This window comes from Perognathus longimembris, chromosome 22 (genome assembly GCF_023159225.1).
Source record: "Perognathus longimembris pacificus isolate PPM17 chromosome 22, ASM2315922v1, whole genome shotgun sequence".
NCBI classification, from domain to species: domain Eukaryota; kingdom Metazoa; phylum Chordata; class Mammalia; order Rodentia; family Heteromyidae; genus Perognathus; species Perognathus longimembris.
Window position 1 is genome coordinate 6,894,020 of NC_063182.1, and position 19,465 is coordinate 6,913,484.

Here is a 19,465-nt window from a genome sequence, read left to right on the forward strand (position 1 = left end):
AAAAGAAAATCCAGTCCTCAAGCCAAAAATGTCATCAAAATCTACAGGGATACTGTTCAAAAACAAATTCTGCCCAACGGAGCAAGTCTCCACATTAGGTGCTGTGCTCAGTAACAATGAAACGGATAAAGCTAATTGAAAGCTTCAATTCAATGTTCAATCAACAGCATGCTGAAAATAAAAGTCAACAGTGTTCCAACCACTTGATCTCAAACCAAGTAGGTATTGTTTAGAAACACTAACCAAAGGTGTTTCATCTATAAATACAGAAGGAATAAAACATCACTGCATCAATCTAGAAATTATCAAGAAAATATTGTGGACAATAAATATAAAATGTAGTTAACTTTGCTCTTCTCTCAGTTGCTTGATTATCAGTGTTTGCAAATATAGGTTAAAAGATGCCAACTTTTGAAAGCCTCCATTTCTAGTTGAGTATTTATGAAATTTGGTGTCTTGTATTCACTCAAAAACCCTGCCACATAGTTGTATGAATAGCCTCACAGTTGTCATTCTGGACATTATTTGTCCTGTGACTGCCATGGTAAAAAGACCACACAGGCACAGGAAGAACCAACATCTCACGTGCATCACAGAACTTGAAGCCACAAGATGAAAAACCCACTTACTCTGCTCTAGTTTATAGTAGAGATTACTAATGAGAATTAGTGGCAGCGGCTGCTCAAAGGATAAGGTAAATGATCCAAGCTGAACAGATAACCATTATGCTAGAGGTCCTTGCTTACATACTCAATGATAAGTTCTTTACTACCAGTACTTAACAAGTCAGGATATTCCTTTAGAAGCCAATCCAATTTACTTAAGAGTAGAACATGGTTGGATTGTTTACAGAGTACTCTGAAAATCTATATAATTTTCTATGGGTTCTTGCTGGGTAGGTATGATTCAAAAAATTTGTAACATTCAACTTTGCTACTTTTTCAAAAGAGCCCATGCCAATAATGGAGGCAAAATTCTGACACCCTTCGAAAACAATTCAACTCAGGGATCATCCATCTCCTGCTTCCCCCTCTGAGGTATGAGATTTGTATATAAACCCACAGTGTTACAGTGTGTTGCTTTATATGAGGGGCAGAGGGAGAAAACACATTGGAGAGGGAAGAAACCAACCACAAGACTACAATTATTAAAATAGTAATACACACAAAAGGAATAACTAGAATCATTCCATGAGGATCCAACTTGTTGAAGAAAATTTAGTTTTAATTGCTGTTGCAAAAAACATCTGTATGAAGTAGAAACGGGTTTCAGTAACATTAGTAGAGAACGTGTTCTAGAAAGTGGAGGTAACTGTATGTAAAATTCTGGCAGAAATTTAATAGACCTGTCCCAGATGGTTCAGCTGAGGCCAACACCTAATGAGGACAAAAGCCTTGTCTGTGGGGAATTTTGGATGATACCGGCAGAAATATTATACTGTGGATAAACCAAATTGAATCATGTCACAAGTGTTATAACGTTTCCTCTAGTAAAAGTTATGTTCTACATGCACTTCAATTTCACAGCAAGAGTGGCATAGAATAGCTAAACACAGAAGAGATCATCCATGCAAGACATCTAACTCCTTGATATAATAATACATACACTTCAACATGATTACACTCTCATTACATCTAGGGCTTTTTCCAACTACAAGATGGTGGTTATGGAAAGCATGACCCCCAGTATCAACGTCTAGAAAGCAGCCACCACCATCTATGTGTCTTCTTTTTTTGCATTTTTTTCTTCATTTTTTCTTAATCAGGTCTGCTGTTGTTGCTGCTTATTAGTAAAGCTGGTAAAAACAAAATTATAATCATTGAACATAGCACTCTGGCAATGAAGACGTTTGAAGTCTTCTATCTTCTGAGAAGAAGAAAGCACCGTGCAACATTTAGAACTCTGATGAACAAACAACGTGGTCACAAATTTTCCTGGCTTGAAGACTTCCACAACTTTCCTACTCAGGTCATCATGGGAGGTGTGACTTAAGTTTGTTTCAAAGCTAACGTAAGAAAATCCTAGTTCTCAATAGCCCCCTCATCAAGTGGGGTAAAGACTTAAAAAGAGACTACTCTGATGAAGAAATGAGAATGGCCAAGAGGCATATGAAAAAGTGCTCTACATCACTGGCCATAAAAGAAATGCAAATCAAAACGACATTGAGATTCCATCTCACCCCAGTAAGAATGTCCTATATCAAGAAAACTAACAATGACAAATGTTGGAAGGGATGTAGCCAAAAGAAAACCCTATTTCATTGTTGGTGGGAATGTAAACTGGTTCAGCCACTCTGGCAAGCTGTATGGAGATTCCTTAGAAGGCTAAATATAGAACTCCCCTATGACTCAGCAGCCCCACTTTTGGGCATCTACCCAAAAGACCACAAACAAGAACACACTAAAGCCACCAGCACAACAATGTTCATCGTAGCACAATTTGTCATAGCTAGAATTTGGAACCAAGCCAGATGACCCTCAATGGACGAATGGATCAGGAAAATGTGGTACGTATACATAATGTAATTTTATGCCTCTATCAGAAAGAATGACATTGCCCCATTTGTAAGGAAATGGAGTTGGAAAAAATTATACTAAGTGAAGTGAGCCAGACCCAAAGAAACATGGACTCTATGGTCTCCCTCATAGGGAATATTTAGCACAGGTTTAGGCTAGTCACAGTAGAGGATCACAAGAGCCCAATAGCTATACCCTTATGAACACAAAAGATGATGTTAAGTGAAATGAACTTCATGATATGGAAACAATTGTTATATCAGTTTTGAAACTACTTTCAATGTGCTATGTGTAACTGTAGCTTGTATTATGGATGAACCTCTTGTATGCCCTTCCTGTGGTCGTACCTTCACTATCTCTGTATCTTATCTGAGTACACTGGAAACCGTGTATACAGGTAGTAGAACTAGGAAACTGTAAGGGAATACCAAAATCGAGAGACACAGGGTAAAAAAAACAATTGCAAAAGTAATACTTGCAAAACTGTTTAGTATAAATAAAAACATGCTGCTCTCACTGAGTAGATAAGCTTCCTGCTTGTCAGTTTTTGTCACACTTATGATCAAACATTGCACATCCTTCAAAAGTACATCCCATTCTGATCTAGGGATAGTGATCCTTGGTTTGCTTCGGTCTGCTGCCGGGAGAACCAAACTTTCAGCAGCTTCTCGGTCTCTTCGAAAAAATGTGCAACTTCCATCACTGTAAGACTAGCGAACAACCAACAACCACAGACAATCAACTACATTAAATGTCCTCTCCCGCTGCTGCTGCGGATTGTTCCACCCGTTAGTATCGATCAGGTTCCTTTATTTTTTTTTTTGCTATAATTTTATATTAACTTTTTTTTTAAAAAAAAGGGATTAATAAAATTTTCCCGGCTTGTGTGTCTGTGAGTGGAAGTTGAACGTGAGTCCATTGGAAATAGAGGCAGATACAGTTCAGTCTCTTGTAGTCCGCTGCTTCCCCGTTAGAGAGAGTAGAGCGAGCGCTAGCTATTGTCGCCGGCCATACTGTGTAAGCCGAATACCATGCGTCTGGAATTCTGTCATCCCTTCAACATCTTTGCTCCCTGCCATCCACCCCTTCCTTTATTTTTTTTTAAATGTGTGGTATAGACGATGAACTCCAGACTGCATTCTGCCCCATCTTTCCTCCTTCATTTTTGTACCACCTTCTACTCGGCCCTTCATCTCTCTAGCAAGTACATATTTCCTGATGATTACGCTTATGTCATTGGGCTCTCAGTCTTTCTAAAAAGAATTATGCTATTTGAGCTCTCCACTGAGTCTGTTATACTTCAGTTAATTCATTTGTGACTGCTGGCAAAGTACACACTGTTAATGTCCATGTTTATTCACATTCTAGCTATGACAAATGAAGGAAATGATGTAATATTTGTTTCTTTGGGTCTGGCTTACTTCATTCATAACATGTTTTGAGTATCAGACAAAATTTGAGATAAATCAGTTCAGCACCAGTTCTTTAAATTATTCCTCAATTAACAATTACCATATAAAATGATTCAAACTTAAGGAGATGATGAGAGAGTAAATTAAAGCACTTTTCACCAGGTTTGGAAGTTGTTGAAAGCTGTTGAAAAGGGCATTCTAAAAATGAGGACTACCAGAAGGCAGGGGTTCATGCCTCGAATCCTACCCAGACAGAGGGTGTGAACTGAGGATCAAAGGTCAAAGCTAGCCAAGCAGATTAAGCCACAAGACTCTTATCTTCAAATAACCAGCCAAAAGCTGGGACAGAACACTGGGCTTAAAAGCTAGAGCATCATCCTGGAGCAAAACATACAACCAAGAGCCTGAGGCCCTGACTTCAAGCCCCAGTACACACACACACACACACACACACACACACACACACACACACACACACTCAAAGTGAGATCTTAACGAGATATAATTAAGATATTTCTGCTAAAACTACAAATGAATGAAGACTAGAAAAGATAAATAATAAACAAGATGAGCAAGGGATGAGTAGCTCTGTGGTAGAACTTTGCTTGTATACCTACTATTCCTCAGTTAAATCACTATCACATCACAAAAAAGAGATAAAGCTACTCATTAGCAACTAAGTATTTGTTTGGTAAATGATACCAATCATTATTTGTCCACCACCCTTGACACAAATTGAATGTAAATAAAGGGGTGCTTTATTTTGCCTGTCTTATAAACAACTAAAGGCATTCACAGAATCCTGTGTTCCCTTGTGGGAGACAGATGGTAGAACTGGCTTACCGGAGGGTGGCTGGGGTCTCCTTGTGACACAGGGAAATCCTGGGGTAGCAGGAGAGGCTCGCTTTTGGCACAGCTCTCCTGGCTGAGGAGCGTGTCCGCATAGTTGGGCTGCGGGAAGATCAGGTGGCTCTTCCCCGAGTCCGCAGTGAGCGACACCTCATGGGAATAGGTCTGCAGGAAAGCGTGCACCCCATCCACACCCACCAAGTGTGAAGCAGGTAGACCTGCCAGCCCACTGTGTGCTGTCGGAGACGGACGGCTCGTGTGCCAGCGTCTCAGCCTCAGGGCCAGCAGCACGATGACAAAAGCCAGAAAGACACAGGAGACCACGGCCACCGCCACCACTAAGTACAGCGTGAGGTCGGAGTCCTCTGTGTCAGGGGCAGTGTGGACGCTGCTCAAATCTGCCAGGACCTCCGGGATGCTGTCAGCCACAGCGATGGTGAGCGTGACGGTGGCCGAGAGGGGCGGCTGGCCGTGGTCCTGCACCGCCACCACGAGGCTCTGCTTGAGCGCGTCTCTGTCCAGCAGGGCCCGCGCCGTGCGCACCTCACCCGTGTGCAGCCCCACCGTGAAGAGCCCCGGCTCGCTGGCCTTGAGCAGGCGGTAGGACAGCCAGGCATTCTGTCCTGAGTCTTTGTCCACGGCCACCACCTTAGTCACCAGGTATCCTGGCTCTGCAGAGCGAGGCGTCAGCTCCACACCCATGGAACCATCGGTGGGGAGGGTGGGGTAGAGGATCTCAGGTGCGTTATCATTCTGGTCCAGCACGAACAGGCTCAGGGACACGTTGCTGCTGAGGGGTGGCTGTCCACCGTCGCTGGCGATCACAAGAAGCCGCAAGTCTTGGAACTGCTCATAATCAAAGGAACGAAGAGCATACAGGACTCCCGTGTTGGAGTTGATGGAGATGTAGGAGGACAGAGGCGCTCCCTGGATGGTGTCCTCTGTGAGAGAGTAGGTTACTTGGGCGTTCTCCCCGCTGTCAGGGTCCTGGGCTGTCATGCCTAAGATGGACGCTCCTCTGGGGTTATTTTCTGGAATGTAGGCAGAGTAGGAGGCGTGAGTGAAGGTGGGTGGGTTGTCATTGATGTCTGTCACCTGCAATGCAATATGCATCTCTGTAGACAGGGGAGGTGTTCCCTGGTCAGTGGCAGTTAGCAGGATGTCATATTCGGAGACTTCCTCTCTGTCCAGAGTTCTGTGGGTTAACAACTGGTAATAATTTCCATAGGTCTTTTCCAGTCTAAATGGAAGATAATCTGGAATTGAACATGTGACAAGGCCATTCTCTCCGGAGTCGCTGTCATGAACGTTGAAAAGAGCAATGACTAATCCTGGAGAAGAAGGCTCTTGGATAGAGCTAGTGAGTGAGGTAACTGTGACTTCTGGAGCATTGTCATTTACATCCATGACTGTCACGAGCACCTTACTTCGCGCTCGAAGGCCAGGTCCATCATGGGCTTCTACATTGATAATGTAGAATCCATTCTCCTCATAATCCAGATCTCCTAATATTGTGATGTCCCCACTGACAGAATCCAACTTGAACAGCTGGGATAGTTTGTCTCCTACTTTTCGGAAGGAATATGTCACTTCTCCATTGGTCCCCTCATCTGGATCGGTGGCTTTGATGGTGAGCAGCTGGGTGCCCACGGGCAAATTCTCCCGCACACTGACATGGTACTCTGGCTGGGTGAATGCAGGAGCGTTATCGTTGATGTCCAGGAGTGTGATGTGAATCCTGGCAGTGCCCGAGCGAACGGGGTCGCCTCCATCGTAGGCAGTGAGAACCAGGTGGTGAACTGGCTCTTCCTCACGGTCTAGGGCGCGTTCCAGCACCAGCTCCGGATACTGTACCCCATCAGGTCCTCTCTGCACGTCCAGGGAGAAGTGAGCATTGGAGCTGAGCTGGTAACCCTGCAGAGAATTCAGCCCTATGTCTGGATCGAAAGCTTCAGGGAGCGGAAATCTCGTCCCAGGATCTTCACTTTCAGCAACCTTTATTTCCCTCTGCTCTATTTCAAAGCTGGGCGCGTTATCATTCACATCGGTTATTTCCACCTCGATTCCCACAATGCTCACCTTGTCCTCTAGGAGGATCTCCAAGTGTGCCACACACTGGGCAGATGTGTGGCAGAGCTGCTCGCGGTCGATCCTGCCCGCGGTGACCAGGCCGCCGCCCCGCGGGCTCAGCGCGAAGAGCTGCGCCTTCCCTCTGGACACGATGCGCACGCCGCGCTCCGCCAGCTCCCGCGGCTCCAGCCCCAGGTCCCGGGCCAGGTCGCCCACGGCAGAGCCTTCTTCCAGCTCCTCCCGCACCGTGTAGCGGATCTGCTGGGCCCGCACTTCCCACAGGGCTCCCAGCACAAAGCACATCCACACCAGTCGCCTGCAGTCTGATGGAGAAGCAGCCGCCATGACAGCCCCGCTGCGCGACAGCCTGACCTTGGCGGCTCCCGCTGGAGGCCGAGGAGCCCTGGGTCCTGGTCTTCCCAGGGCCGATGCGTTCGTGGTGGAATGCTGAGCAATCGCGGGTCCCAGATGAAGCTTTGCAAGCGCCCGCAACCAGGGCTGTGTGCTGCGGAAATCTCCTTCTGACTGAAGGTCTGGTTGTTTTTTCCCCCGCGTGGTGAACAGCGACACTCAGAGCCCTAAACTGTTATTGCAACCCCTTCTTGAAAACGAAGAGTGCAAAACTTTATGCTGTTTCCATTCCCAATCTCATTTCTTCTGATGAGAATAAATAACAAATTTCTGTTTTGTCAATTTGCAAAGAAAGGATCCACACCTTTCTTTTTTTATAAACGAAGTTGTTTTCTCAGGGAATTCACATGGGGTTTTTAGTAATGAAGGTTTTCTACTTTTGAACAAGTTTTTTTTTTTTTTTTTTTTTTTTTTACCGTATTCATCCCCAAAGCCCATTTTCAGTATACTATATTTCTTGCTGAGACCAGGGCAAGAATGAAGGTCAAAGGAAACAGAGGAATAACAGACAGAGGCCTCGTAGTTGGAAGTTCAGCTTTAATCAACCTTCTCATCTTAGGTGACCCTTGGAGTCTGGGACAACCTTTCATCTCCTTTGCAAGGAATTACCTGACATTCAAGATACACTCTCACCCTGTGCAAATGTGGTTGACAAATGACTTTAGGTAGAAAAGATGATTTTCTCACTAGCTTGTACATCGGAAATTCTAGGCTCCACAGTATGACTCTCTTGTTCACAGTGTCTCCTTAACTGCTAGAACAGCAACCTCCATAGAGTCAGAACTCAGCAAATACTGTTTTCAATATTTAGTGAACACATTAACAGTGCAAATGGAAAGCTTCCAACTTTGGGTAAGAAACTTTGACATTAAAAATGATATCATTAAGAAGGCAGAAACATAATGACAACGCTGTAAAGAATCCAGTGGTCTTAGTGTACCATGACCAATGCATTATTTTTGCCATCATTTCTAAATTTTACTTTAATGTTGTTTATTTTTTCGTGTCATTTTTGTTTGTACCCAGAGTTTTGTGCTAGCTAGGCAAGTGCTCTCAAAATCATCTCTCTTTCTTTTGGAGGTACTGGTGTTTAAAGTAGGAGTCTTGAGCTCATGTGCCCTGCCACTTGAATCATTCTAACGACTTTTTTATTAGTAACTAGAAACAGGAAATATTTCATTTTTTATGTATGTGTTATCATTTCAAGCTTTATAGAATCAAATATTTTTCTTAATTTATTTTCCTGTTTTTTTTCTTTATTTTTAAAAATATTCTTATCTGTAAGTAGCTGTACAAAGGAGTTGCCATTCAGTAACATAGTCTATGAATATTGTATGTCTTCATGAATGCCATGCCTTTTTAACATTCTCACCCATTCCTCCCAACCCACCCTCCTCTCACTTCTCTAAACTTGATCGCGTATGTATTTTTTTTTGCCATTTAACAAAACCCTTTATGAAAAGCATGTATTTTTTTCTAGAAAATTAAGCAATTTTTTTATTGAAGCTTACATTGTGATACAGAAATATATTTCATGGTGTGCTCCTTCAAGTTTTATGAAATACACACATTTTCAGTGATGGGGACTCATTCATTTTAGCTCATTTCATATATACATATATGTCAAGTGTTCGTATTGGCATGTAGTTATTCCTTCATATGGATATGAACGAGTTCAGTCAGAAATATTTCCTACAAGACATCCAGTGTTCAGTGAGGTGAAAATACATTTTATTGTGTGATGTAAATTCTGCACTGCCTTCTTTAAAGCTTTAAGATATGTACCTTGCTGACTCTGTGGTATATACTTGATGTTAGAATCTAAATGTGTTTCATACATTTTAGGGCTAACAAAATGTCATGACATCAGTGTCTTCAATAATACGTTCTCAGATATAAGCTGTCTTTCACTGCTCACTTATTTCCTCTACCCAAGACTGTTAATTGCATTCTGTCCCATGTAGTGTTTATTGCACCACAACTTCCCATACATGCAAAACTCTGTAGAAATTACAAGTCTCCTTCTTAAATTGGATGAAGCCACATTCCACTATCATTGCCACAACTTTCAGCTACCAGATCTCATTCATTTGTAAAGTTATACACATTTTTCAAGTTTTAATTAACTCAAAGGAGTATTGACAGGAGCAAATGTACTTCATATCTCTTATGCCCAAGGTATTTTATCCTTCCCCAATCATTCTATGGCCACACAGTGACACACACAGCTGTGAACAATTTGTAGGGATGCCAGTAGATAGGGATGATGACAATGTACTAAGAACCATTAATCATGCAGGCCCAGCATCCAAGTTACTCAACCTTGGTAGGAAGTTTACCTGATGAACAGCAACAAGATGCCTCAACAAGGTTTTTTGTTTTGTTTTGCTTTTGTTGCCAGGCCTGGGGCTTGAACTCAGGGCCTGAGCACTGTCCCTGGCTTCTTTTTGTGCAAGGTAAGCACTCCGCGACTTGAGCCATATCGACACTTCTGGATTTTTCTATATATGTGGTGCTGAGGAATGGAACCCTGGGCTTCATGTATAGGAGACAAGCACTTTACCCCTAGGCCATATTCCCAGGCTTTAACAAGTTTTTTTGTTCCTTAGATATCAAGGTAGTAATCAAGTGTAATGCCACGATGGACAATTAAGAAATTATTATAATTACTCCTACAATCTGCTTACATATGAGTGAAATAAAATGGGAAATACTTTTGATAATCATGGAAGCAAATGAAAGGAATCATATGAAGTCACTATGGTCAGATCAGCAATGACAAAGAATTTGTGCCAGGCATTGGGGACTGTGTCCAGCACTTGGGAGGCTGAGGCAGGAGGATGGGGAATTTGAAGCCAGCACAGGTTAAGACTTGGTCTCAAATAAATAAATGTTTAGACACTGAAGGAATGGGTGAAATTCCCCCCAAAGAAATGTACTCATTCCCTGTGTTATGAAATGGTAGCTTTACCAGGAGGTGGTGATTCACACCCGTATTCGTAGCTACTCAGGAGTCTGAAATCTGAGGACGTCAATTCAAACTAGACTGGGCCGGGAAGTCCATGACACTCTTGTTTGTTTGTTTTGTTTTTGTTTTTTTGCCAGTCCTGAGGCATTGACTCAGGGCCTGAGCACATCTCTGGCTTATTTTTGCTCAAGGCTAGCACTCTACCTCTTGAGCCAAAGAGCCTCTTCCGGCTTTTCTGTGTATGTGGTGCTAAGGAATTGAACCCAATGCTTCTTGTACACAAGGCAAACACTTTACCACTAGGCCATATTCCCAGCAGTGCATGACACTCTTATCTTCACTCAACCAACAGAAACCTAGAGGTGGCTCTGGGGTCCAAAGCAGTGGAGCAATCACGTTGAGCAAAAGAGCTCAGGACATGGCCTAGGCCGCGAGTTCAAGCCCCAGGACAAATAAAGATAACCTGTCTGTGCATGACATTTATAATAGCAATAAAAATGTTTAACGTGAACATGTTCATTGTGAAAATATTTACCTTTTTATACCTAAAAGTTAAATAGTTGCCCACTACCTACAAATTGTCACTGCCTAGTTATAATGGAAATAATTTTGTAAGGAAAGAAAGGTAAATTGAAAGCACAACATGGTGGTGTAGAAACAAGAAATTTATATATACTCAACACAGATTCCATGTGAACTTAATGGAAAATAATGCTACAAATATGACTTCACACATTTGGCTTCTATTTCATAGTATAATCTTCCCATTCAGTAGTGCACACTGAAAAGGACATTCTAGAAATGAGTAGTCCCACAAGGCAGTGGTACATGTCTAGAATCTTACCTAGTCAGAGTGTGCGACCTGTGGGTCAAAGTTCAAAGCAAGCCAAGCAGATTAATCCACAAGAATCTTATCTCCAATTAACCAGCCAAAATGCAGGACTGACACTTGGCTTAAGAGCAAGAGCATCGTGCTTAGGCAAAACAGACAACTAAGAGCTTGAGGCCCTGATTTCAGGTCCCAATAGACACACACACACACACACACACACACACACACACAAACACACTCATATACTCAAAGTGAGAGACTTACAGATATATAATTAAGAAATTTCTGTTAAAACTACAACTGAGTGAAGACTAGAAAGGATAAATAGTAAAAAAGAAGAGCATGGGTTGGGTAGCACCGTGGTAGAATGTTTGTCCTCTATGCCCAGTATTCGTGAGTTTAATCACTATCACCCCACAAAAAAGAAGAAATAGTAGTTATTAGCAACTAAGTTATTGTTTTGTAAATTATACCAATCATTATTTTTCCACCCCCATTGACAAAATTGAAATGTTAATAAAGGGTGCTTTATTTTGCCTGTCTTATCATAAGCAACTAATGGCATTCACAGGATCCTATGCTCCCCAGTGGGAGACAAATGGTAGAACTGGCTTACCGGAAGGTGGCTGGGGTCTCCTTGTGACACAGGGAAATCCTGGGGTAGCAGGAGAGGCTCGCTTTTGGCACAGCTCTCCTGGCTGAGGAGCGTGTCCGCATAGTTGGGCTGCGGGAAGATCAGGTGGCTCTTCCCCGAGTCTGCGGTGAGCGACACCTCATGGGAATAGGCCTGCAGGAAAGCGTGCACCCCATCCACACCCACCAAGTGTGAAGCAGGTAGACCTGCCAGCCCACTGTGTGCTGTTGGAGACGGACGGCTCGTGTGCCAGCGTCTCAGCCTCAGGGCCAGCAGCACGATGACAAAAGCCAGAAAGACACAGGAGACCACGGCCACTGCCACCACTAAGTACAGCGTGAGGTCGGAGTCCCCTGTGTCAGGGGCAGTGTGGACGCTGCTCAAATCTGCCAGGACCTCCGGGATGCTGTCAGCCACGGCGATGGTGAGCGTGACGGTGGCCGAGAGGGGCGGCTGGCCGTGGTCCTGCACCGCCACCACGAGGCTCTGCTTGAGCGCGTCTCTGTCCAGCAGGGCCCGCGCCGTGCGCACCTCACCCGTGTGCAGCCCCACCGTGAAGAGCCCCGGCTCGCTGGCCTTGAGCAGGCGGTAGGACAGCCAGGCATTCTGTCCTGAGTCTTTGTCCACGGCCACCACCTTGGTCACCAGGTATCCCGGTTCTGCAGAGCGAGGCGTCAGCTCCACACCCGTGGAACCATCGGTGGGGAGGGTGGGGTAGAGAATCTCAGGTGCGTTATCATTCTGGTCCAGCACGAACAGGCTCAGGGACACGTTGCTGCTGAGGGGTGGCTGTCCACCATCGCTGGCGATCACAAGCAGCCGCAAGTCTTGGAACTGCTCGTAATCAAAGGAACGAAGAGCATACAGGACTCCCGTGTTGGAGTTGATGGAGATGTAGGAGGACAGAGGCGCTCCCTGGATGGTGTCCTCTGTGAGAGAGTAGGTTACTTGGGCATTCTCCCCGCTGTCAGGGTCCTGGGCTGTCATGCCTAAGATGGATGCTCCTCTGGGGTTATTTTCTGGAATGTAGGCAGAGTAGGAGGCTTGAGTGAAGGTGGGTGGGTTGTCATTGATGTCTGTCACCTGCAATGCAATATGCATCTCTGTAGACAGGGGAGGTGTTCCCTGGTCAGTGGCAGTTAGCAGGATGTCATAATCTGAGACTTCCTCTCTGTCCAGAGTTCTGTGTGTCAACAACCCGTAATAATTTCCATAGGTCTTTTCCAGTCTAAATGGAAGATGATCTGGAATGGAACATGTGACGAGGCCATTCTCTCCGGAGTCGCTGTCATGAACGTTGAAAAGAGCAATGACTGCTCCTGGGGAAGAAGGCTCCTGGATAGAGCTGGTGAGGGAGGTAACTGTGACTTCTGGAGCATTGTCGTTTACATCCACGACTGTCACAAGCACCTGACATCGGGCTCGAAGGCCAGGACCATCACGGGCTTCTACATCGATATCATAGATTCCATTCTCCTCATAATCCAGATCTCCTAATATTGTGATGACCCCACTGACAGAATCCAACTGGAATAGCTGGGATATTTTGTCGCGGTCATTCCGGAAGGAATATGTCACTTCTCCATTGGTCCCCTCATCCGGATCAGTGGCTTTGATGGTGAGCAGCCGGGTGCCCATGGGCAAATTCTCCCTCACGCTGACGTGGTACTCAGGCTTCGTGAATGCGGGAGCGTTATCGTTGCTGTCCAGGAGTGTGATGTGAATCCTGGCAGTGCCCGAGCGAACGGGGTCGCCTCCATCGTAGGCAGTGAGAACCAGGTGGTGAACTGGCTCTTCCTCACGGTCTAGGGCGCGTTCCAGCACCAGCTCTGGATACTGGACCCCATTAGGCCCTTTCTGCACATCCAGGGAGAAGTGAGCATTGGAGCTGAGCTGGTAACCCTGCAGAGAATTCAGCCCTATGTCCGGATCGAAAGCTTCAGGGAGCGGAAATCTGGTCCCAGGAATTTCACTTTCAGCAACTTTTATTTCCCACTGCTCTGTTCCAAAGCGGGGCGCATTGTCATTCACATCGGTTATTTCCACCTCGATTCCCACAATGCTCACCTTGTCCTCTAGGAGGATCTCCAAGTGTGCCACACACTGGGCAGATGTGTGGCAGAGCTGCTCGCGGTCGATCCTGCCCGCGGTGACCAGGCCGCCGCCCCGCGGGCTCAGCGCGAAGAGCTGCGCCTTCCCTCTGGACACGATGCGCACGCCGCGCTCCGCCAGCTCCCGCGGCTCCAGCCCCAGGTCCCGGGCCAGGTCGCCCACGGCAGAGCCTTCTTCCAGCTCCTCCCGCACCGTGTAGCGGATCTGCTGGGCCCGCACTTCCCACAGGGCTCCCAGCACAAAGCACATCCACACCAGTCGCCTGCAGTCTGATGGAGAAGCAGCCGCCATGACAGCCCCGCTGCGCGACAGCCTGACCTTGGCGGCTCCCGCTGGAGGCCGAGGAGCCCTGGGTCCTGGTCTTCCCAGGGCCGATGCGTTCGCGGTGGAATGCTGAGCAATCGCGGGTCCCAGATGAAGCTTTGCAAGCGCCCGGAACCAGGGCTGTGACTGCGGAAATCTCTTTCTGACTGAAGGTCTGGTTGTTTTTCCCCCGCGTGGTGAACAGCGACACTCAGAGCCCTAAACTGTTATTGCAACCCCTTCTTGAAAATGAAGAGTGCAAAACTTTATACTGTCTCCATTCCCAATCTCTTTTCTTCTGATGAGAATAAATAACAAATTCCTGTTGTTTAATTTGCAAAGAATGTATCCACACCTTCTTTTGTTATAAAGTAAGTTGTTTTATCAGAATAGTCTTATCGTATTTTGAGTAAGGAATGTTAGATCTAACTTTTCAAAAGTTTTTTTTTTTACATTATTCATCCCCAAAGCCCATTTTAAGTATAGTATATTTCTTACTGAGACCAGGGCTGGATTTAAGGGCAAAGGAAAAGATGAGTAGCAGACAGCGGCCTGGCAGTTGGAAGTTCAGCTATAGTCAACCTCCTCATCTGACGTGACCCTTAGAGTCTGGGACAAGCTTTCAATTTCTTTGAAAGGAAATACCTGACACTCAGGAGATAGTCCCACCCTGTGCAAATGAGGTTGTGAAATGATTTTAGATTGAAAAGAGAATTTTCTCACTACTTGTACATTGGAAATTTTAGGCTCCAAACTATGCCTGTGACTCTCTTGTTCACAGTGTCTCCTTCACTGCTAGAACATCAACCTCCATAGAGTCAGAACTCAGCAAATAGTGTTTTCAGTATTTAATGAACAAATTAACGGTGCAAATTCAAAGCTTCAAAGTATGGATAAAGAACTTTGACATTAAAAATGATATCATTAAGAAGGCAGAATCATACTCACACGCTATAAAGAATCCAGTGGTTAGTGAACCATGACCAATACATTGTTTTTGCCATCATTTCTAAATTTAATTTTAGTTACTTTTTGGTGTTATTTTGGTTTTCACTGAGAGTTTTGTGCTTGCTAGGCATGTGCTCTCAAAATCATCTTTCTTTCTTTTGGAGGTTCTGGGGTTTATTCTAGGACTCTTGAGTTCATGTTCCCTGCCACTTGAATCATTCTACTAGCTTTTTTGTTTTATGAACAAGTAAAAGAAAATATTTTATTAGTCATGTATGTATTATCATTTCAAGCTTTATAGAATCGAATATTTTCTTCATTTATTTTTCTGTTTTTGTCTTTATTAATTTTAAAAATATTTTATCTGTAAGTAGCTATACAAATGAATTGCCATTCAGCAACGCAGTCCATGAATATTGTATGTCTTAATGAATGCCATGCCTTTTGAACATTCTCACCCTTCCCTCCCAATCCACCTTCCTCTCACTTGTCTTAACTTGATAGGGTATGTATTGGGTTTTCTTTTGTTATTTCACAAAGCCCTTTATGAATACCATGCATCCTTTTTTCTAGACAATTAGGCTAATTTTTTTATTGAAACTTACGTTGTGGTACAGAAATTCATTTCAACTGATTAAATCTACCACCAATGAAGAGAGAAATTATGACACCAAAAATTTCCCTCCTCAACCACGAGAGGACAAATTTTTATTCAAATCTATAGTTCTTATTTTTCAAAGCTTTGCTCCCCAAAAACATGTGCAAGTGTTCAACATTAGAACTCTTAATTATATTAGGAAAAGAAAATCCAGTCCTCAAGCCAAAAATGTCATCAAAATCTACAGGGATACTGTTCAAAAACAAATTCCTCCCAATGGAGCAAGTCTCAGAATTCGGTGCTGTGCTCAGTAAGAATCAAACGGATAAAGCTAATTGAAAGCTTCAATGCAGGGGCTGGGGATATGGCCTAGTGGCAAGAGTGCCTGCCTCGGATACACGAGGCCCTAGGTTCGATTCCCCAGCACCACATATACAGAAAACCGCCAGAAGCGGTGCTGTGGCTCAAGCGGCAGAGTGGTAGCCTTGAGCGAGAAGAAGCCAGGGACAGTGCTCAGGCCCTGAGTCCAAGGCCCAGGACTGGCAAAAAAAAAAAAAAAAAAAAAGGAAGCTTCAATGCAATGTTCAATCAACAGCATGCTGAAAATAAACGTCAACAGTGTTCCAACCACTTGATCTCAAACCAAGTAGGTATTGTTTAGAAACACTAACAAAAGGTGTTTCAACTATAAGCACAGAAGGAATAAAACATCACTGCATCAATCCAGAAATTATCAAGAAAATATTGTGGACAATAAATATAAAATGTAGTTAACTTTGCTCTTCTCTCAGTTGCTTGATTACCATTGTTTGCAAATATAGCTTAAAAGATGCCAACTTTTGAAAGCCTCCATTTCTAGTTGAGTACTTATGAAATGTGGTGTCTTGTACTCACTCAAAACCCCTGCCACATAGTTGTATGAGTAGCCTGACAGTTCTCATTCTGGACATCCTTTGTCCTGTGACTGCCATGGTAAAAAGACCACACAGGAACAGGAAGAACCAACATGTCACGTGCATCACAGAACTTTAAGCCACAAGATGAAAAAGACACTTACTCTGCTCTAGTTTATAGTAGAGATTACTAATGAAAATTTGTGGCAGGGGCTGCTCAAAGTATAAGGTAAATGATCCAAGCTGAACAGATAACCATTATGCTAAACGTCCTTGCTTACATCCTTAGTGATAAGTTCTTTGCTACCAGTACTTAACAAGACAGGATATTCCTTTAGAAGCCAATCCAATTTTCTTAAGAGTAGAACATGGTTGGATTGTTTACAGAGTACTCTGAAAATCTATATAATTTTCTATGGGTTCTTGCTGGGTAGATATGATTAAAAAATTTTGATACATTCAACTTTGCTACTTTTTCAAAAGAGCCCATGCCAATAATGGAGGCAAAATTTTGACACCCTTTGAAAAAAATTCAACTCAGGGATCATATCCTGCTTCCCCCTCTGAGGTATGAGATTTGTATATAAACCCACAGTGTTACAGTGTGTCGCTTTATATGAGGGGCAAAGGGCGAAGACACCATGGAAAGAAAAGAAACCAATCACAAGACTACAATTATTAAAATAGTAATACACACAAAAGGAGTAACTAGCATCATTCCGTGAGGATCCAACTTGTTGAAGAAAATTTTAATTGCTTTTGCAAAAAACATCTGTATGAAGTATAACCTGGTTTCAGTAACATTAGTAGAGAACATGTTCTAGAAAGTGGAGGTAACTGGATGTAAAATTCTGGCAGAAATTTAATAGAACAGTCCCAGATGGTTCAGCTGAGGTCAACACCTAATGAGGACGAAAGCCTTGTCTGTGGGGAATTTTGGATGTTACCTGCAGAAATATTATACTGTGCATAAACGAAATTGAATCGTTTTCAGAAGTGTTATAACATTTCCTCTAGTAAAAGTTATGTTCTACATGCACTTCAATTTCACAGCAAGAGTGGCATAGAATACCTAAACACAGAAGAGATCATCCATGCAAGACATCTAACTCCTTGATATAATAAAGCATACACTTCAAATTGATTACACTCTCATTACATCTAGGGCTTTTTCCAACTACAAGATGGTGGTTATGGAAAGCATGACCCCCAGTATCAACGTCTAGAAATCAGCCACCACCATCTATGTGTCTTCTTTTTTGCATTTTTTCTTAATCAGTTCTGCTGTTGTTGCTGCTTTTTAGCAAAGCTGGTAAAAACAAAATTGTAATCATTGAACATAGCACTCTGGCAATGAAGACGTTTGAAGTCTTCGATCTTCTGAGAAGAAGAAAGCACCGTGCAACATTTAGAACACTGATGAACAAACAAGGTGGTCATAAATTTTCCTGGCTTGAAGACTTCCACAACTTTCCTGGTCAGGTCATCATGGGAGGTGTGACTTAAGTTTGTTTCAAAGGTAATGTAAGAAAATCCTGGTTCTCAATAGCCCCTCAACAAGTGGGGTAAAGACTTAAAAAGAGACTACTCTTATGAAGAAATGAGAATGGCCAAGAGGCATATGAAAAAGTGCTCTACATCACTGGCCATAAAAGAAATGCAAATCAAAACAACATTAAGATTCCATCTCACCCCAGTAAGAATGTCCTATATCAAGAAAACTAACAATGACAAATGTTGGAAGGGATGTGGCCAAAAGGGAACCCTACTTCATTGTTGGTGGGAATGTAAACTGGCTCAGCCACTCTGGAAAGCAGTATGGAGATTCCTCAGAAGGCTAAACATAGAGCTCCCCTATGACTCAGCAGCCCCACTTTTGGGCATCTACCCAAAAGACCACAAACAAGAACACACTAAAGCCACCAGCAAAACAATGTTCATCATAGCAGAATTTGTCATAGCTAGAATTTGGAACCAACCCAGATGCCCCTGAATGGATGAATGCATCAGGAAAATGTGGTACATATACACAGTGTAATTTTATGCCTCTATCAGAAAGAATGACATTGTCCCATTTGTAAAGAAATGGAGTTGGAAAAAATTATACTAAGTGAGCCAGACCCACAGAAGCATGCACTCTATGGTCTCCCTCATAGGGAATATTTAGCACAGGTTTAGGCTAGTCACAGCAGAGGATCACAAGAGCCCAATAGCTATACCCTTATGAACACAAAAGATGATGTTAAGTGAAATGAACTTCATGATATGGAAACAATTGTTATATCAGTTTTGAAACAACTTTCAATGTACTATGTGTAACTGTAGCTTGTATTATGGATGAACCTCTTGTATGCCCTTCCTGTGGTCGTACCTTCACTATCTCTGTATCTTATCTGAGTACATTGGAAACCATGTATACAGGTATTAGAATTAGGAAACTGTAAGGGAATACCAAAATCAAGAGACACAGGGTAAAAAAGACAAACGATTGCAAAAGCAATACTTGCAAAACTGTTTAGTATAAATAAAAACATGCTGCTCTCATGGAGTAGATAAGCTTCCTGCTTGTCAGTTTTGTCACACTTATGATTGAACATTGCACATCCTTCAAAAGTACATCCCATTCTGATCTAGGGATAGTGATCCTTGGTTTGCTTCGGTCTGCTGCCGGGAGAACCAAACTTTCAGCAGCTTCTCCTTGTGTAGCGGAGACTAGTGAACAACCAACAACCACAGAAAATCAACTACATTAACTCTCCTCTCCCGCTGCTGCTGCGGATTGTTCCACCTGTTAGTATCGACCAGGTTCCTTTTTTTTTCTATAATTTTATATTAACTTTTTTTAAAAAAGGGATTAATAAAAATTTCCCGGCTTGTGTGTCTGTGAGTGAAAGTTGAACGTGAGTCCGTTGGAAATAG

The 19,465-nt window shown here is 43.4% G+C and overlaps 2 protein-coding genes across 3 annotated transcripts in view; both read right to left on the reverse strand.

Moving 5' to 3' along the window:
* LOC125339773 (protocadherin gamma-C4) overlaps nucleotides 1-19,465 on the reverse strand; it is a 365,900-nt gene that overhangs the window by 151,236 nt on the left and 195,199 nt on the right. The window contains exon 1 of one of the 2 annotated variants that reach the window (XM_048331024.1): nucleotides 11,675-14,181. The exons of the other annotated variant lie outside the window; for it this stretch is intronic. Coding sequence (XP_048186981.1) covers nucleotides 11,675-14,095 — 2,421 coding nt within the window. The 5' untranslated portion in view covers nucleotides 14,096-14,181. Of the gene's footprint in view, nucleotides 1-11,674; nucleotides 14,182-19,465 lie in introns of those variants that run through there. 2 annotated transcript variants of the gene reach the window in all.
* LOC125340135 (protocadherin gamma-A4-like) lies at nucleotides 4,721-7,229 on the reverse strand. Its single transcript, XM_048331587.1, has one exon. It carries the CDS (start codon nucleotides 7,190-7,192, stop codon nucleotides 4,721-4,723), a length of 2,472 nt encoding a protein of 823 aa, XP_048187544.1. The 5' UTR covers nucleotides 7,193-7,229.